Here is an 18,113-nt window from a genome sequence, read left to right as displayed (position 1 = left end):
CAAACTTTGCAATCAATATTTCTAATTGTTGCCATGGTGTCTGGGCATTCTATGAGCGGCAGTCCCAACATATCAGCAGGAGAAAACATTGCAAAAGGCTGAGCGATCACAAATAGGATTAGGCATCTGTCACTGTCCTTACATATTCCTCGAGTGCCCATTTCTCTCAAATTCCTGCACCACAAGTAAAGCTTTCCTGAGAAAGATTGTGTAACAAACCTAAAGAGGATTTTGCAAGAAAAAAATGGAAAAATAATACCATCATAAATGCGTGACCCATCAAAACCGCGCTTGACTAAACCGCACCCGATTAAACCGCGTCGCTGATGTTATCAACAGGGTGACAACAGCCAGCGCAGAGAAAGAAGGGTGCTTTAAATAGAGCTTTGAAAGCAAGCCGATTCAACTTAAGGTAAGGGTTAGGTTTAGGGTTAGGTTTAGGGTTAGGTTAAGGGTTAGGATTAGGGTTAGGTAAAGGGTTAGGATTAGGTTTAGGGTTAGGTTAAGGGTTAGGTTTAGGATTAGGTTTAGGGGGGTTAATTTTAGGTTTAGGGTTTACAGCGTGCTTCTGTCTCCGCGCTGTTGTCGCCCTGTTGATGACGTCAGCGACGCGGTTTAGTCGAGCGCGGTTTAGTCGAGCGCGGTTTTGTGGTGGAACCCCATAAATGCATGGTTAAAAATAAAATAAAATAAAACTCCATGTGATTTCTCCAAACAGAAATAGTCAAGATGATCCTCCTCCATTCCATTCACACATTGGTAAGAACAGTGATGGCTTTATTCATGGATTGCAGAGAGAATACAATATGCAGGAGTGTGCCAAAGCCTGCCCCTTTTCTGCTTACTTTTAATTTCAGTGGGTCTTTTTCTCTCTCTCTCTTCTTGACCACCCTAGCAATAATTCTCATGTCTGCTGTTAAGTATCTGTAGCAGCAATTTCTGAACTCACATATGAAGGAAAAATAGTGAATGGAACTTTTAATAATGTGTAAAGCCATTTTTCTCAAGAGCATCTACATTGTAGGCTCAATATCATCAAGCTAAATCTTTTGGACTATCTAAGACAAAAAAGGAAAAAATGGCTCAGGAGAATGCATATGTCTGGTAGCATAATGTTGGGAGAAGCGGAGTTTTAACCCAACCTTGTTCTTCACAAACACCTTGCTTCATCATCCTGGCTTTTAATTCCTAAAGCATCATCTTAACAAATGAAATTTAGTAAGAGTACTTAAACATGATCCTATAGAAGAAAATACAGAAGGATGACACTGACTCGATTTAATAGAGTTTCTTTTATTTTCAGACTATTCAGATCCAAGAGATTTCCAAAAGTCATTAGCCCTTGTCGTGATATCTTTTATAGCAGCAATCCGGCAATGATTTCATCTGTTTTCGTGGACATCAACAAAGTCCTAATCTGCCTTATGGAAGTCACCATATTATTCAAAATAAGGTAGTCACATCACACTCTTCTCTACAGAACTAGGAGCCATGATTACTGAATGAACTCTGGATGGAGAACAGGGCAATATAACTGACCAACTCAAGGTAGGTTCGTAAGATAGTAGCACTGGAAAGATGAGAGCCAGCAAATGGGTGGAGTCCAGCAGAAAAAGCAGCCCAAGAAAAGCCTCAAAAATGGAGCTGGATCAGGTAGCGGATGCGACATTGATTCTCCTGATAGATCAAGTACTCACTCTGACTGAAGTGGCTGTTTTGGTACTTAGTCATAACAATGGGATTTCCTTGTGGTATCAGCACTTTTTTCCCATCCAGGATAAGCTCTTTATCGTATGCAGGGTCTGAGGACATGAAAGCAAATGCAAATTAAGAAATTGAGAGGATTAGCAAGAACTAATCAGGCTACCAGTTATTAAACTGCAAGTCTTTAAACTTACCAGGTTCGGTACTGCCACAAGCCTGGACACTATCATAACCCACCGGGGGCTTGCATAATGAATAGTCATCTTGAGTGATGTAATGTACCTTGCCCAGGGCCACTTCATTCAGGAACATGATTCCCTCCTGGTTGGAGGTGGTGCGCACTGCAAAGAGAGAAAGGAAGACAGATATTCATCTGATTAGATACGGAAAGGGAGCTTCCTGCCACCAGGGTTTGAGTCTCATACACTACTGAAATTCAGGTTTCCATTTCATTCTGGGACCATGACCAGATTTTCCTGCAGCCAAAGACAGTGCATTTCCTCCAAAAACAGTGCATTCATTCGTGTTAGAGAAATGTTTAAGGTTTTTACTTTCATAGTCTACTTCTTGGCTTTAATGGAGACATTTCACATATCCCTTGACCTCCCAAATGCATAAACAAGGAGGACATCTTATCCACCTTGACCTTTTCCCACTTGAGAAAGAGGGGAGTGGATGTAGTATAGATAGTAAGAGTTTGAAATGATGGTTCTTGGATATCTGGCTTGCATGTCCTGCATGCTTCCTTGTTTACTAAATGCGGCAGTTTTCCCAATTAGCGGATAAAGGTGGCCCTAGAAGGATATACTTTTAAGTGCTGGTTTCTTAGAATCCAGCTTTACTTGCTTTGAGAAAATGCCATTTTGAGGTTCTCAACTGTTGGCCCATGAGGTGGAAACATGATTTATTAAGCTATGTTAACCTCATGGTCGGAATTAGGCAATCTATGGCCCAGCCTGACCATCCTGTCAGGTCTACAGCCATCTTTTCTTTTGGATCTTTGGCCTGCCACACTTTCAATTATTCTACTATGCTTTTTCTATTGTGGGAAAATGGGAGAGGGGGAATTGTACGGAGTCAGATGATATGTAGCCATAATAAAATTCTTTCTAGAAAGCCAAGGTCATCCTTTGTCTTTGCACTCTCCACCAGACCGGAACTGGATGGGTGGAACTGCCAGCAAGGCAGTGGAAGATTGGACCATGTGATGGACTTGTGGGTGTGGGGGCAAGATCTTGGATTTTCAACTGTATGGAAAAAATGGGAAGCTTTCAGATTCAAGTTTTCCCAGATGTGCCAGCATGGCTCTCTTAATAAATTGGAACTTTGAGCAATACTTTGCCTCGGACTCTGATTTACTTTTGGATGCTATTTGAAATCCTGACCCTGGTGCCATCAAAACCTGACAACAAAGCAGCCTGTTGTCTATAGAGATTTTCAGTCATCCAGATCCTAGTTGTTCCAAAGGTATGTTCTTTTTGTTCAAAAGGCAACTGGATTGTTTTTTTCTTGAGGACGAAGGAGAAAAAGTTTGGCTTGTTATCCCAGAAGATTCGTCAGTTCTGATGGCAGGGGGATGGAAGGATAGATACTGACCATTGAGACTGGATAGCAGGCAGATGGAAGGATAGGTTCTGATAGGATACTGGGGAGGGGATGGAAGGATTGCATTGCTTTGCAATCATCTGGTCATTAGACCACTGAGGCCTCAGAGACTGGTAACAACCATATGATTGAAAAGCAATACAATCCTTCCATTCCCCCCCCCCATCCAATCAGAACCCATCCTTCCATCTTCCCACTGTCCAGTCTCAACTGTCCCTATCTATCCTTCCATCAGAACTGATGGAACTTCTTAGAGGAGAAGCGGAACATTTACTTCTTCTTCCTCAATAAAAAATAATCCAGTTGCTTTTGGAAGAAAAAAAAAGAGAAAAGACCCAGTTGTTCAGTAGAATGAGTCCCTCTCTTCCCAAGTTGGCTGAGAATAGTAACCAGAGGTCTACGTTTCCTTTCTTAAAACTTATATATTCCTCCCAGAGATGGGTTCCTGCTGGTACGTACGATTTGGCTGAATAGGTAGTAACTACAGGTTCTATCCTCTACGGCACCATCTTGATTTTCTGTTCCGCACATGTGCAGAACTATCTTCATTGAAAAATGTTATTTTTTCCCTTTTTTAATGTTGTGCACATGCACAGACTGTTTTAAGTGCAAATGCGCACACGCCTGGAGCACATTTTTTCAGGTGCCGAACCGGTAGTAATGGCAGCAGGAACTCATCCCTGATTCCTCCCTTAAAGCAAGTGAAATCACAACAGTGAAATTGAGCCATTTTGCTCCTGAATTTTGGCCTGCAGCACTAAAGCACCAGGCCAAAAACTGGGAGATCATAAGTTCTAATCCCACCCCAGATATGAACCCAGATGGGATTTCTGAGGAAGAAAAGGCAAACTGAAGACAGATCTGCTAAAAACAGAGCTGACAAATGCTGCAGAATTAAGGGCTAGTGAGTAGACCAACTCTTAGTGATTCCTTTCCAAACAAGGAGAGGACTTGAAATCATCCTCAAGTGCTCCAGACCAAGGGTCTCCAGCCTTGGCAACTCTGAGACTTGTAGACTTCAATTTGCAGCAAAGCTGGCTGAGGAATTCTGGGAGTTGGAAGTTCACAGGTCTGAAAGTTGCCAAGGTTGGAGACCCCTGCTCCAGACAGTTATTCACAGAGACAGTGGTCTCTTGTGGGTTTAGAGCTCTGGGAGATGAAGGAAAGCCATCTTGCTCAAATCACAGCTGGGCCTTTGAAATGACCCTGGGTTCATATATTTCCTTTTCTAATGACTTTTGGAAATTGTTTGCTAACTAAATGCCGGAAACTTTTGGATTGATAGGTTTTATAGCATTGGGTGAGTTTCCTTTAATCCTTAGTGAAACAAAATTTAAATACAAGTTTAAGAACTTAACAAAAATATTTTTATTGAAATAAAATAGCAAAAGGGTGATTAGAATTTTGATTTTGGAAATGGATTCGAAATATTATTTTTGAATTATAAGAATCTTTCCATGGGAAAATGCTTTTGTTTTGAATTCTTTCTTTAAAAAATATAGGAGGGGACTTTGAAGTTTGGATACTAAAAGGACTTGAAGGAACTAAAGATTTTAATTAATTTAATTAATTTCACAGAAATTAATGCAGAAATATTTTAACATTCTATATTTTGAGGGATATTTTTTAACAATGAACTCAAAAGTTAATTTTAAGATTGTCTGCCTCTTTAGAACGACTGTTTAAAAGATGTTAAGTAAGAAGAACAAGTTTTACTGGAGAAGCCTGAGGCTGATCTGAAAGTGGATTTAAAAATGGCAGGCTATAAGGAAGATATGCAGAAACATGCTAAACTGGACATATGAAATAAACTGACTTATCAATAATTAAAAGGAATATACAAATTAGAAACGGAGAGTGACCTGGATAATTTACAAAAGAGGCTTGTTAAAGTTTTGAAGAATTTGTGAGAAGGGATAAAGAAAAAATTAAAATGAATCAAGTTCTAGAACATTATTTGAAGGAATTAAAGATCAAGATTGTTAAAAATAAAAGGAAGGAATATAAAGTTGGTTTATTTGATCAAGTTTAAATAGATATGTTTCTATCTCTGGTAACTCTTTACGGACTTTTGCTGATCAGAACTAAAATGATGAGCTTTTAAGGATTTGTTTATAGGTAAAAGATGGGATACGGGAAGAAAAGTTCATTTGGTGTATTTTAAAACAATATGTTTATACTTTGTGAAGAAGTCATTTTTTTCTTTATTGTATTCTTATTTTTTTCTTTACTGCACTTTCTATTTTTCATTTTATTGTTTTATTTTCTAATTTGTATTACAGTCTTTTTCATTGTTCTGTCATTCATAATAAAAGTATTATTATTTTAAAAAAAATTAGGCATGAAACCAGCTGGATGACTTTGGGCCAGTCACTCTCTCTCAGCTCTAACAAGGAGATAATGGCAAACCACTTCTGAAATCTTGCCAGGAAAACTGCAGGGATTTGTCCGGTGAGTTGTTCAGAGTCAACACTGACTCAAAGGTACGCACATGTGCAAAAAAAATGATAAAGCAAGTATCAAAACAATACTTTTTCAGGTATTTTAACATGAATGTGATATTGGGAGATAAATTATTATTCCACATGGGAGAAAGTGACTAGCCCAAGGGCACTCAGCTGGGTTGTGTATAAGGTGAAACTAGAACTCACAATCCTGATTTATTGTATGATGCTCTAACCATTAAAGCAAGCTGGCTCTCATATATATAGTCCCCATGTATGCATGCTTATGTACAAGTATGTATATAGTGTATACATGCGTACATCTATACACATATACAGAAAGACTTGTTTATGTGTGTGGTTTAGCTACTACACCAAATTTGCACTCTTGTGTCTTCTTCCCTTCTCCTTCCCTTGTGTCTTAGGATGCAGGAAACAGAGCGAGGAGACAATGGGAGAGCAGCAAATGATAGAATAATAATGAATGTGGCCTCACCGTAGTCTGCTGATTTACTATTCTCAGAAGCAAAGTAAATTCCCTTGCCAACACGACCACCAGAATGGGGCATGATGCGCAAGCCACTCTTCAGGATGGCAGCAACGACAGCTATGTTGGTCCCGTGCCAGAGTAGACGTCGATTTCCCAAGTGGTCATGAGTCTTAAAACGTTGGCTCTGTTTTAGGAAATGAAACAAGAGAACTGAGCAAGTAACATCTTTGCTCCTCTTCAAGTCATATTTGAATAAAGGAAAGGTAGAAAGCCAAACATGGCTTTTCCCATGTCACACAGTTGAACTGCAGACTCATCTGCATACCTGATTGGTCACGCCAAGGTATATATAGATACATTTGCTATTGCAGAAAAGAATGATACTCCTAATTAGTAAATTTCCTTGTTTTCTGCCAATGGATACATATAGTCCTTTAAAGTCTTGATGTCTCACAATCAAAAATGGTCTTACCATCAATCTGCCCCTCCTCCCCCCCCAATGTCTCAGGAGGTCAGATGGACTGCAGAGCTTTTGATCTCAATCAATCTTTTGGTAAATCAAAAAAATTTGTTCCTCAATTGGCACATGCCAAGGACTAAAGAAATATGGCCTTAATATTTTTGGTACCAGTTCTGATTATATGTTCCTATTCGCAATCTTCCCCAACCTGGCACCCTTTATACATGCTGGATTAACCCTGCATCCTTCAGACAACATGATATTAAGGTAGAAAGAAACACATCTCGGCCCTAGAACAGACCAGGGAAGGAGATATGCCTCTTTGATCTTACCTCACCCTCTCTGTTCACCTTCCAAATATTCATGATACGAAGCTTTTGGTAAGTGCAACCTGTGTTCTTCACATAGGTTTCAATCAGCTAGTAGGGTAGAGAGGAAGAGAAAGAAAGAAAGTGAACATCAAAGAACTGAGATAAATAGGAGAGTTAGTTGCTAGCTGTGGAAGAGGCTATCCCACCTGTTGTCCTTAATCCTTTATTCACCTGTTCCTATATTGCCCAGTCACAGCTGTTTGAGTACCACCTCAATATTTAAAGCAAATAAGAAGCAGGTTGTAGGGCCATCTTACCTTATAGTCCTCAGATGATGGATCCACTAAGGTGAGCTCACATTTCAAAAGCCCGTAGTCCTTGTCCAGCGGATGCAGAACTTCTTTCACCCTTTCCTTCTCTTCCTCTTCCTCCTCCTCCTTCTTCTGGGCTTGTAGACTCTGGGCCACTTCAATATCTGCCAGGACCTACCAATAAAGTAAGCCCAGTCATCACCAACACTAGGATGCAGATGAGATGCACATGGAAGCAGAAATCTCACATGTGGGCTATTATCCTGTATCCATTTCCTGAAGAGCCAGCCACACTGAAACTAAGAGGGCAATTATTTGGAATAAACAAATTTAGGAACATTCTACTAGCAATGAACTGAACTAGTTGAATGCATGGATATGCTGGCTTGAAAAGAAGAATAGCAAACTTCTTTTTTTAAAATTCAAAATTATGTTTTAGTTATTGGATTTACACCCCATGTTTCCTGAAGTGCACAGCACTCCAAATTTTCCTCAGCATGATCTCTCTGTCAGGTAAGTTGGACTAAGAGCTAGTGAGCTTTTATGCCCAAGAGTGGACTTCCACTTGGATTTCTTTGTCCTAGTCCAATTCCTTAACTATTATCTTGATTTTATACTATAGAAGTATAGATAGATAATCTATACCTCCATGGCAAAACGTTTATTAATTAAGCATCATTTGAGAAGTGTGTTTTGTTCAGGCTGTTTTGTTCTATGTGATACATAAGTGATTCCAGTAGCTTTCTCTTCCATTATAAAGCATGTCAGACTATGTTATTACCACTAACCTAGATGTCCAAGGGCAATTATTAGGAAGTGTTCATCTTATTCAACTTATTATATTTCCCTTTTAAAATTTAGGGCTAATATGAACACAAAGAGGCTACAATGCATGAGATGGAAGGGTGTGAAATACTAGAGCTGTATTTCACAGGATGACTGAATTCTTATCCTTTAAAGAAAAAAATGCACAAGTCTTCTGTAGTTAGTAGCTACCCCTTTGAAAAATGTGATTTTTGTTTCACAATCAAGAACTACAGAAGCATGGTGGTGATGAGATGTTGCCCTCGGAGAAGACAGGGCAAGAATCATCACCTTTTCTCAATTTGGGAGTGCTTTAGTTGGTGTTAGGTGCCTTATTAGGGTGTTATTTATGCTTTAATTATAGTAAAATACAGGTAGTTCTTGACTTATGACCACAATTGAGCCCAAAATTTATGTTGCTAAGTGAGAAATTTGTTAAGTGAGTTTTGTCCCATTTTATGACTTTTCTTGCCACATTTGTTAAGTGAATCCCTGCAGTTGTTAAATTAGTAACATGTTTGTTAAGTGAATTGACTCTTCCCCATTGACCTTGCTTGTCAGAAGGCCGCAAAAGATGGCCAGAAAATTACAACCATCATAAATATGAACCTGTTGTCAAGCATCTGAATGTAAATCATGTGACAATGGGGATGCTGCAACAGTCATGTGTGAAAAATGGCCATAAGTCACTCTTTCAGTGCCATTGTAACTTTGAATGGTCACTAAACAAACTGTTGTAAGTTGAGGACTACCTGTAGTATACATTTTAGAAAATTATCAGAAATTGGCAGAAAATCATACCATCCTTATCTGAAGTGTTATACTGAATTTCAGCTGTGCAATTTTAGAGGAACGTGAGGGCAATCACAAAGGAGTTCAAAGATTGAACGGAGGGAGCGGAGGCAGGACCTGATGACACGACATGCGATCTCGGAGCTTCGAGATCACAGTTGATACTTTTCCCGCTGGACGGTCCTTTTGGACCTAACCCGTCCCGAAGGGATGGTGACAGGGAAGAGTACATCTTGCTGATCTCAGGGATACTGTAAAATCCCTGATTGATCCAAGAGAATTTCTTCTTGCTGGCGACAGAAGCGCAGCCAAAAGCTGCTGAAGTTGGGACAGCTCCGCAATGGGAGGAAAGCAGAAAGAGAAAATGTGTCCATCTGGTGAGGAAATCTTATTGTTATAAAAGACACTGCCCCCCCCCAAAAAAATTAAAGCTACATTAAATTTGAAAACAGAAGAAAATTAGCGGTGAAATTAAGCTACATTGGACAGTGTGTTATCTTTTTTTTAAATTTGCTTTTATGGATGGAATTTTTGCAAATATTTCCTATTTTTTAAAGTGAACAGATTAGTTTTTCTTCTATTTTTTTTACCTATGGATTAAAATCTTTTTCTTTTTTTTCATAATACTGGTTTGGATGGGGTTTTTTTTCTATTTTGCTTCACTTAAGAATTTTGTTTCTTTTAAGCCTGGAATATAAAGAAGATATAAAAGGAATACAAAGAGGGTTGTAATATCAGAGGGAAGGGAAGTAACACTGCAACTTGGAGGCTGGAGGCTTGAGTCCTGGAAACATTGCCCTTTCTTTTTTCGCTTTGATCATTTTGACTTTGTACTTCAAGGTTCTTCAGCTTGTTTATAGAGAGTGATAAGGAGAAGAGCATGAGTTGTTGATACAGGTGCTGTTTGGGAGCTTCATTGGCAGTTGGAGAGAAGTGAAAACAAAGCGTTGTTTTGAAAGATTATAAATGAACTTTCGTCAAATCTAATAAAAAGTTTTGAATGCTAGAGTGGCAGTGTTTACCAGTTGGAAGAATGGCACAAATTAACATTGCAAAAGATTATGTTTGAAATTCAAAAATTATTAGACATAACAGAAAATTGAGAAGAGATTGGAAAACATAGATTGTAAAACAGTAAAATTTGATGGAAAAAATTGAAGATGTTCAACAAATGGAAAAAGTGGAGGTTAGAGTCCTAAAAACTGAAGGGAAAAATGAACAAAGAGACAAGACAATTGTTGATACCAACAGTGAACTAAGTGTGGTTGGAAATGGAAAGAGTGGAATATGTAAAGGGGAGATAGATGTACAGGAGCTCTACCCCAGATTTCAAGGTATAAAAGAAGAAAAAAGAGAAGAATTGATGGATCTAAGGAGAGAAATTTTGTCAGAAGTACTATTGATAACCAAAGATAAGCTGATTAAAGAAGCAGATGGAGGGTTTCGAGATTATATAAGATATGCAACAAGCAACAAGTTGCGAAGAGAAGTCCATACAGATCTTATTAAGGAAACAATCAGAAGACTAATCCCACAAATGGCAAAAGACATAAGACTGCACTATTACTGGAAAGACACCGGTTGATATATGAAAGCTTATAATAAAAATTAGTCAAATTTAGTTAAATTTGGAGCATTATGTAAAAAATGAAATGAGAATGGATATAGTTAGATAAATAATTGATAATGATAACAATGTATACATATGTATTGGTTTGATGAGGAAATTTGATATAAATTGCAAATGGTGATTACGAAAGGAAGTTTAGAAATTCTGTTTGTATGAAAGCTTATAATAAAAAATTATGTCAAATTTAGTTAAAAATAATGTATATATATATATATATATATATATATATATATATATATATATATATATATATATATATATATATATATATATATATATATATGTACTGGTTTGATAAAAGGAAATTGGATATAAATTGTAAACAGTGATTAAGAATGGAGGTCTAGAAACTTTGTTATTAAATATAATCAATTTTTTATTTAGAACATGTCATGAAGATGTAATGTTATCGGATGATAATGGAAACAGTTAACGGAATGCCATTTATGTGGTTTTTCTTTAAATTTTGGAATATTTTATATAAAAGGATGTAAAAACAATTAGAGTCAAATGAAGGTTGAGGTATGATGATAGTAATATATATAAATGTATTTGATTTAAAATATATAACTTGATATGAATTGTAGGTGATGACTGTGGAAGGGATGCACGAAAGTTTTTTGTAACCAATTGACACACTTTCTACAATTTGTAATGGAAGATGGTTTTGTGGTGTTTTTTGTGTTTTGTTTGTCTCTGTTTATTCAAAAATAAAAAAATCTTATGTGTGTGTGTGTGTGTGTGTGTGTGTGTGTGTAAAATGAAGGATTGCCCACCTCTTTTTTAAGGCATGCTGTATTTTTCAGAGTATAAGACGCACCTTTCCCCCCTCAAAAAAAGAGGCTGAAAATCTGGGTGCATCTTATACACTGAATACAGCATTGTTTGCCTCCTGAAACCCCTCCCCTTCACCAAAATGGCCATGCATAACTTTTAGGAGGCTTCCAGAGTGATCCTAGGGGCTGGGGAGGGCAGAAATGAGCGAATAAAGGGCTGTTTGTTGCTATTTGGGGGGGGGCACCCCCAAGGAGCGTTCTACAAGCCTCTTAAAAGGGGCCATTTTTTCTACAGAGTACAAAAACTTTTTTAAAAAATTTGCCTCTTCAAAATCTTGGTGCGTCTTATACTCTGAAAAAAACAGTAATTCCAGAGTATAATGTTTACAGCCACAAAGAAGCACATTTGTTACTCACTTCAATTCTCTTATTTTGTCAGCTAGCTTAGGCATCCCAAGCCAACCAATGGCTGCCAGGAGAGGTTAATAAAGATACGTCAAAACTGAAGACATGTCATCTATGTATTTAGTATCACAGCTAAGCCACATAAAATTTGGATAGAAATCTTCCCTAATGACGATTTAAAACATGACAAAATGTGAGAGTGGGTCCCTTTCCGGGAATTCCTTACCAGAAGTATATCCTTCTTCGTTTGAACAACTTCTTGTGTGTTGATGGATGGAGGCCGATTACGACCAAAGTTGTGGGGAATAATGGTATAAAAGCGAGATGAAAGTTCCTCCAGCTGCTTCTGGGAAGGGATTTGCTTCTTTAGAGCTTCTTCAAGAGCTTCTAAAGCTTCAAAGCCTTTGGCAATCTGCTGTTTGCTCAGCTTTCCCAGTGGCATCTTCTTGACATCTGGCAGGGAAACAGACATAATAAATTTCCATACTGAATCAATCTAATACTTCCAGGATATTACAAGTCAGTAACTAAAGCCACCAGGATTGAAATACTATTGGCAATTTAAATATGTGTCCTTTATGGTCTTCACACTGAGCATTAACAGTGATATCCAATGTGGACATCATTTGTGAAGAAAGCCAAGAGAAGAATCTGCACTACCATGGCGCAGTGGTTAGAGTGCAGTACTGCAGGCTACTTCTGCTGCCTGCCAGCTACCTGCAATTTGGCAGATCGATTCTCACCAGGCTCAAGGTTGACTCAGTCTTCCATCTTTTTGAGGTGGGTAAAATGCATAGAGCCGAGGTGGCGCAATGGTTAGAGTGCAGTATTGCAGGCCACTTCAGCTGACTGCTAGCTGCAGTTTGGCGGTTCAAATCTCACTGGCTCAAGGTTGACTCAGCCTTCCATCCTTCTGAGATGGGTAAAATGAGGACCCAGACTGTGGGGACAATATGCTGACTCTGTAAACCGCTAAGAGAGGGCTGAAAGCCCTATGAAGCGGTATATAAATCTAACTGCTATTGCTATTGCTATGAGGACCCAGATTGTTGGGGGCAATGTGCTGACTTTGTGTAAACTGCTTAGAGAAGGCTTAAAGCAGTATATAAATCTAAGTGCTATTGCTATTGCTAAACAATTTAATCCCCAGGCTTCCCAACTTTAATTGATTTGACTTAGATACTAGACCAATCAAAGATAAAAACATTCTGAAAAAAAATCTCTGTTAATTTTACAATTGGATTATATATGACATCTAGAGGAAACAAGATAAAAGAAAGTGATGGTTTTCTTTCATGTGGGAGAGAATTGGCCCTTCCACCATTTACCTATATTCATGGTCTGCATGGCTTCTTTAAACATGTCATTGCTGAATATGAGTCTCATAAGATTCTGGGTGTGCTTGTCCAAAGTGCAAGGTAGTATCTTTTGTTTAAATGACTTCATTCCATCCACATCGTCCACCTTGAAGACAAGAAGAATAGTTGGATCTGAATTCACACAATTCAGTTCCTCTAATGGACATCATTAATCTTAAATGCACGCTACAATACATGCTTTCATCAGACTAATAAGACAATATTTTTTTCTGAGTAAATATGCATAAAAGTGCATTGGTGAAACTCATATTGTTTCTATTTCAATCATGCCTCAAGTTATCAAATGATTGTATTTTTCCTTCATTTTGCCAACAGGTACTCTGCCTTACACATACTTTATTATTATACATTTATCATTTTTATTAAAACTTTAAAAAAGAAAATACAAATATACAAAATACAAATGTAATACAAATTAAAGAAGAAAAAAGTATTTGAAGTGGCTTTATACATTCTACATAATGTCTCTGGTGTCATAAACCAACAATACATCATTTTATAAAAATTATCTTTAAAATGATAACAGGATACTTTTAACCACATATTTTCCCATTGACCCATCTGTATATTATAACCAAGGTCTTAGCCAACTTCATCATATATTCTTAAACCTTCCTGTTTCAAATTCTAACCAGCATTTATGTACTTTATCAATTACATGTTATCAATGCACAATTTGTACTTCAAATTCTGTCTCAGTTTGCTATATGTCATAAGTCTTTTTGTCCATTTTAAATATTTCTGATAATTGTAAATGGGAAAACTACGCATAGTCCTTGAGTTATGACCACAATTGGGCCCAATATTTATTGTTAAATGAAACCTTTGTTAAATGAGTTTGCCCCATTCTACGACTTTTCATGCCCCCGGTTGTTAAGTAAATCATTATATTTCATAAGCGAGTAACATGGTTGTTAACTGAATCTGGATTCCTCATTGATTTTGCTTATTAGAAGGTCACAAAAGCTGATCACATGACCCCAGGACACTGCAACCATCATAAATTTGAACAAATTGCCAAGCATTTTGATCATGTGAAGGCTGCATTTGTTGTAATTATGAAAAACGGTCATAAGTCACTTTTTTCAGTGCTGTTGTAACTTCAAACTGTCACTAAATGAACTGTTGTAAGGTGAGGTCAACCTGTATTGACAACTATCTCTTTCTGCTGTTAATTGTCTCTTGATCTAAGTTTGAATTACCCTTGATGTTTTTCCAACAGTTCCTACTATGTCAATCACTTGCCTTTGTCTGCTACTTTTCTTTTATAATATGTTTCTTGAGCTGAGATCTATAAAGGTGCTTTGGGCTTATCAACTCCAGGCTCCCAATATGACAAATTCAATAAAACTGTTTTTGATATCCACATTCATTTTAATTTTATCATACCATAAATAGCCGTGAAATCCAATCGTAGTTTGTGATCTTCTAGCTCTAAATCTTCTAGGTACTATATTTCCTAGTTTCTAACTCTAAAAGTGTCTTGCTTTTCAGAAACATCCATTTTTTTCACCCAGATCAAATAATAAGCAGTGAAATGCAATTTCAAAATTTAATAAACCCAATCCTCCTCTGAATTTTGCATCTTGTAACATCTTATGTTTAATTTTACATTTTAACTTTAACTGATATACAAAGCGACTCATTTTTTATATCCTGCTGAAATAAATTCTTTTCTCAAATTTTTGCAACTCAAATATTTGATATCTTTCTCCTAATATCAAAACATGGTTTCTGCACAGAGTTTAGTCTGAATCTCCCGTTTAAAAGTAGAACTCATCTCTTTCAACTTATCGTATCTCAAACAAATTGTCTTCTGTTTAGATTTGTGAGGAAAAAAATACTCTTTTCTCTTATGTACCCGTTTCCCTGAAAATAACACCTCCCCGGATAATAAGCCCAGTTGGGCTTTTGAATGCATGCGCTAAAATAAGCCCTCCCCCAAAATAAGCCCTTCCTAAAAATATTGCACCACAATAGCAGCCATGAGGTGGCCACGCTCACCGCCTCCTGCACCTCAAAAATAATAAGACCTCCCCGAAAATAAGGCCAAGCGCTTATTTCGGGGGCAAAAAGAAAATAAGAGCCTGTAGTAGTACACAGTAATACTAGCTGTATTGAATTGAATTGAATTTTATTATTTGTATGCTGCCCTTCTCCGGGAAGGACTCAGGGCGGCGAACAATTCAAAAAGGGAAAAGGGGGAACATAAAAACAGAATACAGATAAATAAAATCAGCAAGAATCACGCAACCACACAAGTCGAGAGGGGAGGGAACTCATCAACCCCAGGCCTGCCGGCAAAGCCAGGTTTTGACGGCTTTTCGGAAGGCCTGGAGGGAGGTGAGGATCCGAATCCCTGCGGGGAGTTCGTTCCAGAGGGCCGGAGCTGCCACAGAGAAGGCCCTCCCCCGGGTAGTAGCCAGGTGGCATTGGCTAGTAGACGGAACCCGGAGGAGGCCAACCCTGTGTGATCTAATAGGTCTTTGGGAGGTAATTGGCAGCAGGTGGTCTCTCAAGTACCCAGATCCAATACCATGAAGGGCTTTATAAGTTACGACTAGCACTTTGAAGCGTATCCGGAGACTAATCGGTAGCCAGTGCAGCTCGCGGAGGATAGGTGTAACGTGGGTGTACCGAGGTGCACCCACAATCGCTTGCGCGGCTGCATTCTGGACGAGTTGGAGTCTCCGAATACTCTTCAAGGGCTGCCCCATGTAGAGTGCACTGTATACTTGTGCTTTGCTACGAAACCATACGAAACCATGTGATTGGGCCAGCCTGCAGGCCAGATGAGTCACGTGCTGGCCACGCCCATATAGGGCAACTGGCAGTTAGAACAGAGTTCCTTTTAGGTGGGGAGGGGGAGAAGAACGTCTAACTCCTTAGCATCGACGCATGTTAATATAATACTGTATAAGAAATACTGATGATCTGATGGTCATTTTGAAAAATAGTTATATGTGCCAAATTTCAAGTCTGTAGGCTTTACAGTTCTGGAGATTTCGTGATAAGTGAGTGGTATTCGGCTTTATATAACCCTCAATCTAGTATTACCAACAAAGTGGAAGTTTGGGAAAGTAAGATAGAAGGTATTAATAGAAAAATGAAGAGTTGGATAACTTCACATTACTGGAACTGAGAGGAAAATAATTTGTTTAAGATTTTTAGCAATTCCAGAACAACATAGAGAAGATATTAGACAAAAGAGAGTTACGTTTCTGTCTAATTTTTTTAACTGGGAGCTAACACTGAGCAGAGATTGATCAAGTTTATCAGATTAATACACATTTTGCAAAATTAAGAAATGTTCCAAGGGATGTCCTTGTGTACTTTGTCAGGAAAAAAAACCCAGAGATCGTTTTGCAATAGCACTTACACACATTTGTTAGAAACCTGCAGATGTTCTGAGAAAATATCTATCATTAAGCAAAGGTTCTGATCTCAATTCATTTTTACAGAAAATCATCCAGAAATACAGTATATCTATACTTCCAGATCCATTTACTTCCCAATGTATACTACTTAAAGTATATTCTTTGAACACTCACCTTTACTGTTACCTCTTGTTCCTCTTTATCTTCATGTTGTACTTCAATGAGAGTATACTTGCCATTATGAGCAATAAAATTCTCTCGATTAGCCCATTTATTCTTTGTCTTCTCTTGAAATTTCTTCTCAAAAGCATTTATGGCAGCTTCTAAGGTTGGACAACTGCTGAGTTTACACTGCCCTACTTCTCCCTGGAAAGTCACAGAATATTTGTTAACCTTAAATTATCAGGAAACATTTGCTGATCTTTTTTTAAAAAATTAAGCTACGATTATTGCAATTTCTGCCAGGTCTTACATTATTTCCCAGTTTTGAATATACCTGAACTTTAACCACAATCAGAATTTTATAGAGTGAAACCAGGATTACTTGATAACATGCTTTTTCTAGCCTCAACGTTTGAAGGCTTGCTTTCACTTCAAATTCATTCACTCTCAGTTCAGTACTGACATTTTCACTATCCCCTGTTCCTCTTCACCGAATATCAAAATAAATAAATGTACAAATTCAAACACATCCCACACAAAAAGAAAAGACATATTACGATCAACGGTGATAGAAATCAACTCTTTTCAAGCAGAGATTTTTTTGCCAAGGTATTCTGGAAAATTAAAGCCTTATATAAAATGAACTTTGGAGGTAAAGAAGGCAACTGTCCCAGTCACTAGCTGCAATCTCAGACTGAGCTAGAAAAAAAAATCAGGATCTTGGATCAGTAGGCTTAGATGAGTATAATCTGACCTCCAAGAGATGAGATGTTTTAGCAATCTGAACACAAGGTCCTCCTGTGAATTAAAATACAAAGGGCTTCCAATTCAATAGAACTATCAGTAGATAAACAGTTGAGAGCCAATCTAGTGGTTAAAGTACTAGGCTAAAAACCAGGACTGTGAGTTCTAGTCCTGCCTTAGGTACAAATCTCTCTGGGTAACCTTGGGCCAATTACTTTCTATCAGCCCTAGGAAGGAGGCAATGGCAAACTACTTCCAAAAGCTTCTTAAGAAAACTGCAGGGATTGTCCAGGCAATTGTCTGGAGTCAAATTGATGCCACACATACAAAAGATAAGTAGTCAATGCAGGGACATGAACCAATTTTTCTGCCTTCAGTGCCAAAATAAATTTTATTTATTATTTATTTTATTTATTATTAAAATTTATATGCCGCCCAATCCCGAAGGACTCCGGGCGGCTTACAAAAGAAGAAGAAAAATTAAGACAAAAAAATTAAGACAAAATAGACAGTTTAAAATCATAAATCCACATGCATTCATTCTAATCGGGGCTGGACCTCAACAATGAGGTCAACAGCCCCAGGCCTGCCGGAACAGCCAGGTTTTAACAGCTTTCCTGAACGCCATGAGAGTGGGTACGGTCCGGATCTCTGGGGGTAGTTGATTCCAAAGACTCAGAGCAGCCACAGAGAAGACTCTCCTCTGGGGGCCAGCCAGC

General features: G+C 38.0%; 1 protein-coding gene across 3 annotated transcripts in view; it reads right to left on the bottom strand.

The window, feature by feature from the left end:
- Positions 1-1,273: 1,273 nt before the first annotated feature.
- Positions 1,274-18,113, bottom strand: part of PARP3 (poly(ADP-ribose) polymerase family member 3) — a 33,108-nt gene continuing 16,268 nt past the window's right edge. For all 3 annotated transcript variants that reach the window (XM_032209974.1, XM_032209976.1, XM_032209973.1), the window contains exons 4-11: positions 16,663-16,854; positions 13,061-13,196; positions 11,959-12,185; positions 7,332-7,499; positions 7,036-7,122; positions 6,250-6,427; positions 1,899-2,045; positions 1,274-1,802 (exon numbers count right to left, since the gene is read on the bottom strand). In XM_032209974.1, the coding sequence (XP_032065865.1) occupies positions 1,633-1,802; positions 1,899-2,045; positions 6,250-6,427; positions 7,036-7,122; positions 7,332-7,499; positions 11,959-12,185; positions 13,061-13,196; positions 16,663-16,854 (1,305 nt within the window). In that variant the 3' untranslated portion in view covers positions 1,274-1,632. The remainder of the gene's footprint in view (positions 1,803-1,898; positions 2,046-6,249; positions 6,428-7,035; positions 7,123-7,331; positions 7,500-11,958; positions 12,186-13,060; positions 13,197-16,662; positions 16,855-18,113) is intronic.

This window comes from Thamnophis elegans, chromosome 2, assembly GCF_009769535.1.
Source record: "Thamnophis elegans isolate rThaEle1 chromosome 2, rThaEle1.pri, whole genome shotgun sequence".
NCBI lineage: Eukaryota > Metazoa > Chordata > Lepidosauria > Squamata > Colubridae > Thamnophis > Thamnophis elegans.
The sequence above is the reverse complement of the archived record's forward strand: the minus strand, read 5'-3'. Positions and strand labels throughout refer to the sequence as shown.